Below are 14,901 nucleotides of genomic sequence, written 5' to 3'. Positions count from 1 at the left end.
AAGCCAGGTAGCTGAGCCAGATGTGGTTTCCGGAGGTGAGAAACACAGCTGCCTTCTGGCTGCCTCAGTGACTGACTACAGAACAGTCCTGGTACATCCTCTTATTGTTTGAGCAAGTAAGAATACTCAAATGGCTTATGTAACTGCTTCCCAACCAACTCTTTTGGGAAACCAAGATATTCTGAGCCCAGTTAAGTAACAGGCCTCTTTTGTTATTACTCATTGCCAAAATCAACGAGAAGGGCAGGTAGATGACACAGAATATATCCATGCACAGAACTACTGCACATCAAAGATACTATGATTTACTGTGAAAGAAATACCTCTTCCAATCTGGATTTATTTTTAGGTGAAAGCTATTCTATTCTAAATAAAGTGAATACTGACTTCTAAGGAATATGAAATAGGTTCATAGTTCAAAGGGCTGCAATTTACCAAGGACGATAGCTTATTACTCAAAATATTAGCCTTCTGTGCATTTTATCCCAGTAATACTTGGTTTTCTTCAAACAAAGGCAACTGTACAACTCCTTACAACTCTTTGCACTGGAAAGCCTACAGTTCTACAAGTATGCAGCAGAGTTTAAAGTTTCAGTACCAGAATTTCTTTCTGGTGATAATACTAAAGCTAGAGATACAGCTCAACTTTCAGATGAAGACAGCATTTGAGAAATGGTGTGCATTTTATACTCGTTAATAGACCTTCTTTTATTATAAAAGGGAAAGCAACTAAAATATTACCACCATCACCACACACAGTTTTATGGCTACTGTATTCTATTTCCTATGATATTTTCCAAATGTGAAAATGGAAATATTTCTAGGCAAGATCTTATATACCATATAGATCATTTCAGTAAGACATGAAATCGATAAAAGTATACTGTGAATAAAGTCTTCTAATGTATGTATTATGCAACCTTGCCACTAGAATTTACATGCATTTGCAATTCTTACTCCACTGAGGTTCAATATAAAGCTCTGCACAGTAGGAAACATTCCAGAGAGGCAGTCTGCATTAACCATAAGCAGTAATCCATTTCTGAAATACCTTTTTAAGCAGTAAGAGAATAATTCAGTTACAGGAGCCTTACCTCTGCCTGGAGTAAACTCAAACCGTATGTCATTAAGTTCTTTCCTGGAGTTCCTGAAAAACAGTCAGTGCATACATTAAAATGTAATGAAGAACAGAACAACTATTCAGTTCCTACATCCAAAGAATACATCTGGCATTGAAAACCACATTTTTGTAGCATGTATTTCCTTGAAAATACTGCTCCCCCAAAGCACCCAGACTGGAAAGACTGCATTGCATTTTCATGGCAGTATTTTGGGGAAACTAGCAGAAAAATATGCTTGAGTTGAAAATGCGTACAGTAACATAAAGGAAAAAATTAAGTCCTCTGATAGTTTCATCTTCAAAAGACACTCTGCCTATTGACTCTAGTAGCTCAACACAGTTTGAGTCGTGTACCTTTTCCTCCAAGAGCAGCAGAAGATTCATTTGGACTTAAAGCTCCCTATCTGAGCTAACATTTATACGAAGATGTTTAAGTGACAAAGTATCCAGCAAATGTTAGCTGCTGAAAAGCAGTGGTGATGCACAGTTGATGCCTGAAGTGGCCACCTAAAATCAGAGACTAGACAAAAATAAGGGAATAAAGGCAGGTATTTATTTGAAGGGCCTTCAAAGGTTCACCCTGGGGAGTCCAGAGGCTACTGCCAGGATGGACCCCAAGATGGACCGCAGGTCATGAGTTCTTCACACTTTTATGTTTGGTTCATTTGCATAGCAGGGTTAATTCTCCAAGTAAAGCTTCAATTAATGATGTAATTTCCCCAAGCTTGCCCTCCCCTTTAGAGGCTTTTGGTTTATACTTTTGGGGCCTAGGATGGTCTGAGTGTCCTCGGAGAGGAGGCCTGGAGAGGCTTTGTTATGTGTAACCAGCACGAGAGAGCAGAAATTAACAGGCAACAAGGAACTTCAGAGTTACACACTAGGCAGTACAGGATTTGAAAAATACGAAAGTTAAAACCTAAGGCATCAAGTGTTTATAAAACCATTTCAAAATGAGTAAATTCTTTCACTGACCACCCTTGTATCATCAGTGCAGTTCTACCTACACATAAAATGAGCAGTATAATGTTAAATCCCAAGGTTTCCTGTCTTCCTGGTTGCCACAAAGAGTGTTTTAACCAGTTCAGTGTGTGACACAGTCATAAGGGAGTTAATACCAATATTAAAGAATTCCTTTACAGCCTCATACTGTGCCCCAAGCCTCCATTCCTCGCATGTTTACAGCTTCAGGTTTAGTTAATAATTTCTACCATCAACAAAGCATTAGCCTCTGCAAAACAGACGTCCATCTCATTTTTGGAAATGGCAAGTCAACTGAGTACAGGGAGGAACCTAATTGCCTTAGCCTGCTCTTTTTCTAATAAATAGCTCAATCCATTTGAAATGCTAATAGCAACAGATTTTTGCAGTTCATTATTCTTCTCAGCAAGGAAACTGTATGCAAGCTCATATTTCAGCATACCAGGCCATGAAGTCTTGCTGTGGGAAAACTAAATCCAATAGGCAGGCATATTCAGCTGCGACTTACAGCTGTTATTGCTTGCTAAGTACTTCTAAGAATATTACAGAGCCAAAACCAGCAACATGCAGAAACACAAAACCCAAAATGATTGGCAACACAGACAACAGCAAGATAGCAAACCCTGAAAAATGAGTATGCTACCTGCAGTGCTTTAAATGAAAAGTACTCACTCATTGAATCTACTAAATGCTTCAAAGGTGAAGGAGTTTTGGGTTCCCAAAATTCTACTCTAAATAAAGAACTATAGGAATTTAAGATCACTAACACAAAGCTGCAGATAATGAAGCTAGCCAGGTACAGATTTACAAGGCTCATTTACTTCTGCTGTAGAAGTCTGCTGCCATTACATGGAATATTGCACTGTCTATTTTTGTTCAACAGAGAATTAGTATGAACCTCAGTCTTTCCCCCTTTCTCTCTGTCCTAGAAAAACATGGATAGCTTTCTGTTAAAACAAAAAATAATAATATTTTTTTAAAAAATCAACTTAAGACCCATCTCCAAGTTCCCTTTTGACAAAAACTTGTTTTCCAAGAAAAAAGGGAAAATGCATGGAAATGTAGCATTATTCTTAAATAAGAAATGTCCTGACTGAATGTGAGATGTAACTCAAATATTCATTTCCTGCACACGCTTTGGAAGAAACAAATCAAGTGAATAAAAACTTTGGCACCTTTGCAGAGGTAAACGAAGTAAGACCCAGATGATGTTTAAGGTCCCTTCCAACCCAAACCATTCTGATTCTGTGACTAAGAAACCTAATACATTAGGTTCCCCAATGATATCTTTCCACAGACCTCCCATAAGTAGAATATCTACCATATAAAAAGGCACTAAGTAATTACAAACTCTTATGAAAATTACCAGCTTTTCACAGCTCTATGAAAGATGAGCTGCTCCTGATACACTCTTTCCTCCAGCTGGCTGCACACAGGGTGCATGTTGTCTCCAAATTCCAAAATATCCCAAATAAAAAGTTAAGCAGTCAAATCAGTTTATTTTAGTGAAGGTGAAAATTCAATAAAGTTTGATATGTATTCAGCAATCCAACTTTGCTATTGAGAATTGTTACACTCTGAACTATTTTGAACTTAGGACACTGCTGCTTTCTCTATAATGGTATTCAACTATTCAGGAAAGTAAAACAATGGCAGTTTGGCAAGATTAATTTCCTAGAAGCCTGTAAGTGCTTTTGCTTCTTATTCCATTACCTTCCAGACATTTATTGATTTCCATAAATTATGTATCCCATTATATAATCCACCAAATAGAAGATGCACTTGAGTTCTCCCCTAAAAGCTCCTCATGCTCTTTTCCAGCCTTTAGACACTTTTCTGGTTCTAGTTAATGTCACTGTAGCTGCAAATTAGTTTGCTAGTTCCCTTGGTGACAACCGTTTGGATTTGTTGATTTATTTGTAAACAGAGTTTCCAAGCAGCGTTTCATTTGTTCCTTTTTTTTTTTTTTTTTACTTACATCCATTACACTCTTATCATGCAGCAGCACACAAACTTTATTTCTGCTATCTAGAAATAGGATTGGAAGAAAGGCACTTAGTATCTTTGTGATTAATAATTTTATCTTCTTCATCATTTCTTAATGGTTCCTATTTTCTCAAATGCATTTGTGAAGAAGTTATTTCTATTTTAAAATGCCAACTCAGACCTCTTCACCATTTCTTATAATACCTCTTATGTGCTTCTAGCTCTGTGCCATTACAGACTAATATACCTTGATTATCATGGATAAAACCAGCCCATCCCTCATCTCTTTTTAGAAGTAGTAAATTTTAAGTACTTTTGTGCATTTTATTACACTGAAAGTTGCTTTTCATTATGCACTCACCTCCAAAGGGAAGAATTCCAAATGTTTGAGTAAGGATGACACCAAAGCACACCATGCTAAGACATTCTGGCAGCCATCTTTCTGGCGAAGTAATTTCAGAATCTAGAACTTCTCACTTTGTGAAAGCATGTTCTGCAACTCTTCATAATTATTTTGTTTACATCAGGACCACTTGATGTGCACACCAAGACTGCTAGGTCTGATTTTCAAGGGAATAATGCTTCCTCAAGGAACTCGAAAAAGCACAAGGGCCACCCGCTTAGCCCCCCACCTACAAACTTTGGCAACCCTGTCATTAGGATGTAAGAGGAAGATATTTGTTTTGAAGGAAGTTATTTGCAAAACAATGCTAATATTTACCAAAATCAGGATTGGAGAATAAACAAATTATGCAGCTGTTCAGATTGACATGGTTGTACTGACAAAATCATAAGACATGAAAGAGATTCCAGGCATTCACACTTAAAAATAAAGCCTTCAAATAATTACCTAATGATAGCATAATTCCTGCTACAGTCAATTATCTGTGTTCCACATGACTGACAAAAGATCTGTGTTGTTGAATTAAAAGAGAAAATTGTTTGTGTAATGATACAACTGTAAATTAGAGCCATTAAATGTCATTATTTCTTTTGTCCTTAAAAGCAGAATGTCCGTCATGTAAGTGCAATTCAAGAAAATGAGATATCTTGGAATTAAACTTTAGGACTAAATCATGCTGGCATACTTTGATTATGTATCAGGCAGTAGATTTCCAATTTTTTTTTATTACCTTTTTTACCCTCACAAATTTATCCACCATTTCTTATGCAGAGTTATCTAAAGCATCAGCTTCTATTTCTGTCTTGGGGTGACTTATTTAGTGTACTTATTTAGTGTAGTGGTTTGGCCCAAAATACTCATTACTGCTTATCTTCCGTGAGATAAGAATTAGGAGAAACGCAAAGCAGGCACCAAACTTGAAAGAATATAAAGAAGTTTATTAACAGACCTAAAAGAAAAAAAAATCATACCACACCTTCAGAACTCTTCTCCTCCCCCCACCTTTCTCCCTTCTCCCACTGAAAATGTAAAAAGACAACCCTTGAGATGTTCAGTCTGTTTACCACTTCCATAATAACCTTGTTCAGTCCATTTAGGAAGAGGAGTCTCTCTTGTCCATGCTATGAAAACATTATCACAACCAGACAGCCTCCTGGGTTGGTTCTCTGCTCGCATGTGAGTCCCTTGCCCGACTTGCAGCTTTCCCCACAACTGCTTTCGAGGGTCCACTCGAAGTTTTTTGGGGTACAATTTTAAGGTTGAGCCATTCAGAAATAAAAGTTCTCTTTACCCAGCTCTGGGAACATTTAATCTCTAAGAACTGAGGTTTTCTCCTTTCCCATTTGGAGCAAAAGTCCTCATCGCTTCCACCTCTTCCTGTTCAAACTTCTCATGAAATTACAGCTGCGTCAGCATCTGCCTATCTCAGCGCAGGTGCTTTTGCTCACAAGTACCAGTTGAACGCTCCACCCCCCCATGCCCTCATGAAATTACAATGGGTGCTCTGATATATCATAGCTTTACAACAGAATTTCAGCTTTAAGCATTTCCTCTTTCTCCTCCCTCAGGTTTTCAGCTCTTCACAGCACTAAAAGGGTTAATCTCACCTAGGCCTTGCAGCTGGAATGTGGCTTATCACTGTTGGTCACATGATCTTTGCCGGACAGCAGCTGAATCTTGGCCACACTGGAGAGGGGGAGCTGCCCATAGCAGGGCTGTGGGGGGGTTCCACGGCTGGAACAGGTCCATGGCTCCAGGATGGCCGTGGCCTGGCCTGGCCTGGCCCAAACAGGGCCTGGGCCGGGCCCGCTGGCCCCCGCATGGGGCCTGCAGCCACCTGTCCCAGCCCCGGAAACGAGACAGAAAGGCTCTGTCTCAGGGTTTCTATTCTTAAGTGTGCATCACAGAGGGGGTCACAACTTTAAGTGGCTTAAAGAATTGTCCATATTCAAACTGGCCAGCTGATAGGCTCTGTCAGGTCACAGAGGAGCTGTAAGCACCCCTTTGCAAGAACATCACTTCCAGGACTATGCTTGGCTAACCCATGACAATTTCACACAAGCTTCAGCATCTTCCACACAGCCCTCAGGGACAGTCTGTACTCCTGGACGAGATGCATCCTACCATAGCTAAGTAACTGTATATTCTTCCTTCCCAATGTAAGAAAAATATTCTCAGACAAGGTAAACCAAAAGAAGTGCACATGTGCATGTGTGTAAGAACACTTTTTGTCTCTGAATTGCTTGTCTCATTTTCAGACTTCAGCTACTCAGTCATCACATGTGGTTTCCAAAGACTGATGTACAGAGCTAATTGTCCAGGAATACAGGTACTGACGGAATGTTAACCACCACAGCTGACTCATTAGTGGAAAAGACAACAGCAGAATGCAGAATATGTATTCTTTTCTAGAACCAGAAATAAGCTCATCTTTAACCAAAACAGCAGGACTTTATTATGAAAAGCACGGTAACAGTGGTGCCACATGGCACCTTTTATCAGTCAGCCTTTCCCCTCCTCATACTCCTAATAAGTCCCATTCCCACCAGGACAGAATTTCCCCCACCACCAGGGGCTAATGACACTGGCCAAGTCTAAGTCAGTGTGCTTTAACAAAACACACACACACATCACAATTATCTCACTTATATAAAATTTCAGCCCCACAGATGCTCCTACCATCTAAAATTTGAGTTGCATTGAAACTAATATGGAAGCAAACTAAGTTAGAATGGAAAAAACAGGGCAGCATAGCCTAAGGAGCAAGGGCAAGCAGTCTGGCATTTGCACTATCTCACTGCAGTTGTTGGTGTAATTAAAACCACAGAAAAATTCACATTACTTGTTTATTCAGACTGCAGAGAAAGCAGAAGTTCACATCAACATGAAGTGGACTAATCAGAGTTATAGGTGGGTTGTACATCCTAGAGCTGTACTCATCCAATTTTCATCTACATCTCTGGGGCAAGATCTTTGTGCATACAACAAAAGAAAAATAATTGAGGGGGGGAAAGTGCAGAAGACTGGGGCTTGCAGGTTTGTTTAAAAAAAAATTTACTCACATTTTTTTTCTTGCTGGAAAAAATGCTGGAGAGACAAATGTTATTTGGCCTCACCAAATGTCACTCAAATTCAAAAGGTCATCTGCCTTCTCTCAATAACGTGTCACCCATTTTTTCCTTTCACTTGCTTAAGGCAGAAAGCACAAGATAAACACAGTTCCCCATGCAGCCTTGTTTTCATAGTGTTAGCTTATTTCACAAGTGTTGTATTTTTTATTAAAAGCAGAATTTTAAGTATTAAATACCTGTACTGATCATCTATAGTATCTGTTTCTTATCTCGGTTTTGATTAATTAAAACTTTATTTCAACTTTATTTACAGAACATAGTTAATAGACTCACAACAGTGAAATACAAACTGACACTTTATTTTCAATATTATAAAGAGGATCAGAGAATAAAATTTTAGAAAGTAAACATATCCATTCACCCCATATTCAAGGTTTAACCAGGTTTCATTTTTCTATACATTTATGCTCCCTGCCTTACAATTTTCTTATGCTTCAGCTGTGAGAATTTAGCTATTGATCTAGTTCAGAGCAAGTGAGAATCCTCTCCTACCTCAACAGAAATCACAGCTCACTTCTTTCCTGCCCCTGCCTCCTTTTTTTTTTTCTTGACTTCTGAAGTCATGGTACTATGCACACAGATGAACCAAAGGAGGAATAAGAGGAAGTCTGTTTATTAATGTAATTTTGTGAATCAGAACTTGAAGGCTCCTGTGAGATCATATAAACACAACAGAACAGAGCATTTGTAAAGAAGCATTAGCCTCCTGAGGATTCGCCACACGCTTATGTAAACCCCTTTCTTTCTAACACTTTCATGCTCAGTTGTCATTTACTAATCAATATCCAGGCTTCTCCATTACAAATTACCATACTATCAAGAGCAGATCATGCCTGTTCAGCACTGTGGAGATGGTTCTTCTCAACTTACTTTTAATTACTTCAGGTCAATTCTAACTTAAATGAAAAGGCATCGCTGCTAACTTTTGGTAAGAGCAAAAGAGATGTTTGAATTCTCTTCTACTTTCAGATTGCCACCAAGAAGAATGGGACTAAAATCTCCCTCTGTATTAATAAAATGTAGTCCCAAAATAAACAGTTATTTGAAGTCCATTAAAACCTTACCATTTACTTCAGTGGTAAATAAAAAAATTTCTGGAAAAACTCCATGCATGAGTTTACAACTTAGCCCCCTTTATATATATTACTGGAAGAAGGAAATATGTTTAGTATACAATGTTTCAAGATCAAGGTATAGGACTCAACAGCTAAATACACAAAAAAATGCTCACATGATTAAATGCTTTCTTGTCAATTGCCTTGATGACTACTATTTAATCATCACATGATCTTGGCTAAAAAGCAGATCCCTGAGATGATGCAAACACTTGTTAACCAGTACACATCAAGAGGTAACAGCAACACTAACAGCAAAGCACAGCCATATGATGCTTTAAAGAGTGGAAAACAGCCAGTGTCAAAATGAAACACTGTCATTTGGCTGTTAAGCTGCTGGAATGAGATAGCAGCTACCTGTTAAAGATTTACTATCTGTATGGCACTTACCACACAGAAAAGGCAAGTGTACATTAAAAAATCAGCCACCAAGGGAATTGTTATGGTCACAATCAGATCAGCCAGGAACACTGTCCAAGGCAGCTGACAGCTCCTCCCTCAGGAAAGGTCCTTACAGCACTTCTATCCATAGCTAATAGGTCCAAATTGCTTAAGGCTCAAAAGAAACAAGGGTGCTTTCAGTCTAGTAGAAATGGATGGGGATAGGAAACTGAAACTAAGAAAACGTGTGACAGAAGAAACAGAAGAGAACTGATATGCACAAGTCTGCAAAACTATGTTTAACATTTTAAAAGTGACATACATAAGTCCTTTCTCTCAATCCACTAGTTTACAGCCCCAAGTCTACATATCATGACAAAGAAGTGTTAGAACTAGAGACATTTTAGATATATCTATATCCAAATATGCTTCTTCTCTTTTTCTGCAGTTGCTGATGCCAGAGGCTAAATCAGAACATTAAAAGCCCTTCAATTTTTTGACTTGCTATGTTCGTTTCCAGCTAAGTCAAGCAGCAAATTCTGAAACAATATTTTTTGCCTCAGTTATCAGTGACTCATTTCACTGCACAGACAGTGAAAAGCAGTATTCACTTGCATCATCTTTTTTGAGGTTCACACTTCCTACATGCTCTCATACATCAGCAGGTGGGAATAACTTTGGGGAAGAGCTATCAAGATTTTTTGCAGCAGAGATGGCATTATTGATCATAAGTTTTTTCCTCTGAAATTATTCCTAAAGTAGCACAGAAGTTTTTTTAAGAGCAGTGGTAAAGATTTAACTTCTGAAAAGCATCAGTTTTTAACAAGTACTTGAAATACAAGGAAGGGCAGTACACAGTTATACTTAGAATTTATTAATGTGGTAAAATCTCAATGCTTGGTAGAAACCAGAAGTGATCTAAAACAGTCTTTTCCCTAGAAAGAACTGGAATTAAGTACAGATAACATCAGTAATGTTAAAAAATAATCACCTGGAAGTATTCTGAGAGAGAATTTCATAACAGAGAGGACAACATGCACATGATTTGATCACTTTGTTGAACATTACAGCGCATTGTGGTTATAGTTGCCTTTCTGGATTTGCCTATAATTTAACTTATCCACTCTGAGTGTATCTCTGAAAGATCTCTGTATGTCTTGGTACCAAATATTATTGATCAGTGCACAGTTTAAGGAAGTCAAACCTGTATTAGCTGCATGGCTGAAGTGGTACACCATCTGCCTGACTGATAAGAAATACCAGAGCAACTCAGAGATTAAGCACGCAAAGCTTTGCTTTGTATGCTTCTGCATGCCTGGTGCACAAGAAGAGGGATTATAACCTGTTATTCCAGTGAAAAATTCTTCAAGTAAAGCGCTGAAAAATAGCCACAATGCTTGAAGCAAAATTTCAGTTCCTTAAATCAGAAAGCGTAAAAGGCCAATCATTGCCAGGAGGCTGACGGTGTTTCAGAATAGAGCCCTACAAAAGTGATTTTATTTATGAAAACAAGATAAAAGACTTAGAACAACTTCTACAGGTATATGGAGTTTTTATATAGAACCTTTTAAGTCCCCAGTGCACAAAACAGTCTTTGAGGGGAAAGCACAGAGAAACTTTTTACTTTATCCAAATCGAAGAAAATTTTATACATGTTGAATCAAAAACTCCCTGGATGGGTTCATCCTTTTAATGCCACTGGCTCAGACTTTTACAGTCCTGATGACCTATCAGTATATTACCATCAGAACCAAAGGAGACTTGTAGGTAAACCAGAAAGACATCTGAGACACCATAAAAATGATAACAACCTGCATATCATCCATCTAAAAGTCATGGATCCTGACTAGCTTATCAAAAAGAGTGGGAGGCATGGAAAGAAGTCTAAGCTTTATTGTAAAATCTTCAAAGGTTTCATCTGGTTATCCTGCCAAACTTGATCTTTCCAGCAAATCAGCTTCACCAGCAAAGCCTGCTCCTATGTTAAATCCTTGTCACGCCTGTATCCCAGTGCACCTCCTGTGGCCATCCACTGGACACACTAGAGGAGCAGTGACAAATGCCTTGTGGGGCAAAACAGAATAAATAAAATGAGTTCAGTTAAAATTTTGCCTTCCCCTCAAAACTATCAGAAGTCACAAACAAACCAACCAAAACCTGGCTGCTTTGCAGCGACCCAGTACAGTCCCAGAACACGCCTACCAGTGGAAAGACAGAGAACCACACCACTAAGTGGGAACAGAAAAAATTGTTTCAAATGGTTCCAGCCCTGCCCAATGTACAGCACCACATTCACAGGCATCTCTAGAGCAGATGGATGAAGATGGAAGATGTAGAGTGATTCCTCGTGAAACAGGGGCATGTGATACCCCAGGACAGTCTGGGCAGTCTGGGCACCCCAGGGCTGCTGCAGAAGCACCCCTGAAGGGGCCTCAGGCTGCAGATAGGCCAGAAAGACACCTGGCTGCAGGCAGCCTTGAACAGCCTTGGGAAAAGCTACACGCTGGTCGGCTCCCCCGCTGCTTAGAGGCTGTCCCGTGGGAATAGGGCGTGAAGCTTTGTAAAGTAGATATAAGTGAGTGTAAGTAAACAATAAAGGGAGCACGATGCTCAAATCGTATCGGTGTTCGTATCGTGACTCCAGCCGGCTCCCCTGCACTCGGAACCCGGAATCCCCCCCCGCTAAAGGAAGAGTGTGGTCTCTCAAGGTAAAAGAAGTGTTTTAAAAAGTATTAGAAAAATGTCTAATTAGAATCGAATTTTGAATTATCAAAATGCAAACCCTATTACAGTCGACAAGTAATGTACATGCCATTAATAATACAAATAAAATTACTTTCAATACTGAGGTCAATTCAAGCTTTAAATTGTTTCCTTTAACATAAAGAAGGTTGGGGGTGGTATTTAGGCTTCATTGTCATTTTTTGTTTCTCCTCCTTTTTTTTTCTTTTGTACATAGTACAATAAAATTTCAGAATGGAATAAAAAAGCTCTAGCCATTTTAAAATTTCAGTATCAGCAACACCCCCAAATGCAATTCCTGCATAATTTACAACCACAGCTGTGCAGGTTAAAAGCCTAATTCCTTTTCATCTAAATATTTAGACATGCAAATCTTCATAACCTATATTTAATAAGCAAAAAAAATATATTGATTCCTTAGCTCAATAATTATAAATTTTACATACAAGAATTGTTTTGATAAACAAATATATCATTTCTTTATTAAAGAAGTGATGGTATAGCAATTGCATACAGGATAATCTAGGTCATAATTAAAATAAGTTTTTCAAATTTTAATTTATTTTCAATAAAAATACAGCAAGGCATAAAAACATGCTTAAGTAGTGAATAATAAATACATAATTTATCATTTTTAAAAAGCAAGCTTTGAAGGAAATAATAGATGTAAAAAGAAAAGGCAGGATTAGAATCAATAGTTTAATCAAGGGTTCTGGCTTATTGATTTCAGTCATGATTTAATCATGGTTATACAGGCTATTTAAATGAAATCTCCATGCTGTGAAAATAAAATTCAGTTCAGTAGCCACATCCCACACCTCCCTGATTCCCAGGACAAACCCTTAGAGGTGATGGCAAAATAAAGCTCAATACTGTAATTACAGGTACATTTATTTCAAGAATCCTACAAATGGTTTTGTTCATGATGTTTTTTACTGGATCAATTCCCAGACTAATAGAGAAGTTTTGTTACTTTACTGCAGTAAATCTACTCCACAGCTGGGAGTTTGTTTGTGGATTTTGTCATTAAATATACTTGATAAAAGAAGCCACTATAATAGCAAAAATGTTGAGAAATACCTATTCTTGGTGAAAGATACACACCAGCCCCACTTCTTACAAAAGAGACTGAAATGGAAGTTTTTGCTTAAGAAAACAAAACTAGAAGGATAAAAAAATAGTAATAATAATAAAAAAATTCATTGATAACTTTGACTTATGGTACTAAGCCAATTATCAAACTCATCCTGCTCCTGGCCAGAACAGATTTTGGGGTTAGCTTGTTTATAGTTTTTAAAGGTTTATTCCTATAAATGCAAGCCTCAAACTTACGTACAAACTTAAGCTCTACTAGGTACCTCTAGCCAAGTACATTTTTCCTATGATTTACACGTAATTAATTTTGTAAGAAAGAGGTCAAAAAACCAGGCCAGTATAAAAGCAGGAAGATCAGCACTTGAGCTCCTGCTCAGACTAGTGAGCAATACCTCATCGTCTGTGTTCTGGTACACACAGGAAATCACATTTGACTCAAGTCCTAACAACTCCCCTGCTGCAGTGCTGAACAGGCAACCACCTGCTACCAGCTACTCCTTGGACTTGTGTGTGCCCAGATCCCCAGAAGGTGTATTTCTCATCAAATGCCACACAGTTTCCAGCTACATTAGCAGAAGAAATGTTTTCTATGAAATACACACACAAACATTTGTATGTAAATAACAGAGTGACATTACAGGCAATTCTGCCTTAGCATTTTCTCTACACTTCATTTAAAATAAGCAAAACCAGAAATATTCCATTTGCCAGTAAAACATTTCCATTTTCCCCTTTTATTCTTCCATAGGCTTAATTCATCTAGTGTGCAGGAACTGTATTAAATTAGATCCTGGGACATTCCAAATTACTGTCAATAAATTATCTTCCTGTCACAAGAGTTAATTTAACCATCTTAGATTGATTCAGATAATTTGCAATTCTTAACTATTAACCATTAATAAGTCTCCTACTTTAACATGAAATATCTCTGTTATTAATCCAAGTAGTCAAATCCTCTAATACTGACTTTCCTAAATCTGTAACGGCAACAGTTTGGTGGTTAGATTGGAAACTTCAAATCAAGGGTGGTAATTCCTCCCCATTTCCTTTCCCTGGTGCTGTGAACAGTCTTGTTGGAGGACTAAATCACAGACAATTGCCTTCGGCTCCTCTTTGCAGAGCTCCTGCCAGGGTCTGCTGCCAAGACACGCGGTGTGCACAGCCTTACCGGAAAAAATGTGGATTACAGATTTCATTCCTCCCTACTCTCAAATACCACTTCCTCCTGAGGCTGAGGATACAGAAGCATCAGCACCTCAATGTAACAATCGTTCTGTCTGGGTCAGAGTTACATGCTGTGGCACTAGATCAAGCCAGTGAGAACCAGTATTTTCAATTCACTGCAAAATTCAAGGACAGTCTCTTAACTACACTTGAGCTTTAAAACATTAATGGCCTGTGTTAAGCATTTAATACTAGAGCCTTTCAAGAGCTTTGCATGGAATTTCCTAAAACAGACTGCTGATAATTTCCCTTCTGGGGCAATGTACTCTAAGACACAATAGTGCAAAAGATAGAAAATAAATTGGAAATTGCTGTCTCCAGCTGATGAAGCAACCCTGACAGTAGAGAATTTTTTAACAAGTTAGTTCACACTGAGAAAACTATGAAAACAGAAAGGTATTAAATACAAGTTAAGGACAGATGAATCAGTTAGTCTGGATGGTTTTCAACTTGAGTAAGGGAGTTAAATACCACCACTTGTATAAAGAGTACCATGGGATTCTTTAAAGATTATTTCAGACTGTGAGTTGTGCTTCTGATCCACAACAAGGCATTTGCAGTAACAGAGGATGGTGTTAATTTAGCACACCCTACTGAATTACTGAGTGAGTCCAAGCCTGCTCTGATTGGGAAAAAAAATAACAGAACCTGACTATCCAGGTAAAGAATTACTTAAATGTAATTGTTTCTTCTGCCAGAATTCCTCCTTTGTGCAAGTAATTTTTA

The 14,901-nt window shown here is 38.2% G+C and overlaps 1 protein-coding gene across 1 annotated transcript in view; it reads right to left on the bottom strand.

Annotated features, from left to right (window-relative positions):
- STK39 (serine/threonine kinase 39) overlaps window positions 1-14,901 on the bottom strand; it is a gene marked incomplete at its 3' end in the record, with an annotated part of 86,615 nt that overhangs the window by 17,986 nt on the left and 53,728 nt on the right. Inside the window, exon 14 of the mRNA XM_082285416.1 lies at window positions 1,095-1,147. Within this exon, the coding sequence (XP_082141542.1) occupies window positions 1,095-1,147 (53 nt within the window). The remainder of the gene's footprint in view (window positions 1-1,094; window positions 1,148-14,901) is intronic.

This window comes from Coloeus monedula, assembly GCF_965178545.1.
Source record: "Coloeus monedula genome assembly, chromosome: 7".
NCBI classification, from domain to species: domain Eukaryota; kingdom Metazoa; phylum Chordata; class Aves; order Passeriformes; family Corvidae; genus Coloeus; species Coloeus monedula.
The sequence above is the reverse complement of the archived record's forward strand: the minus strand, read 5'-3'. Positions and strand labels throughout refer to the sequence as shown.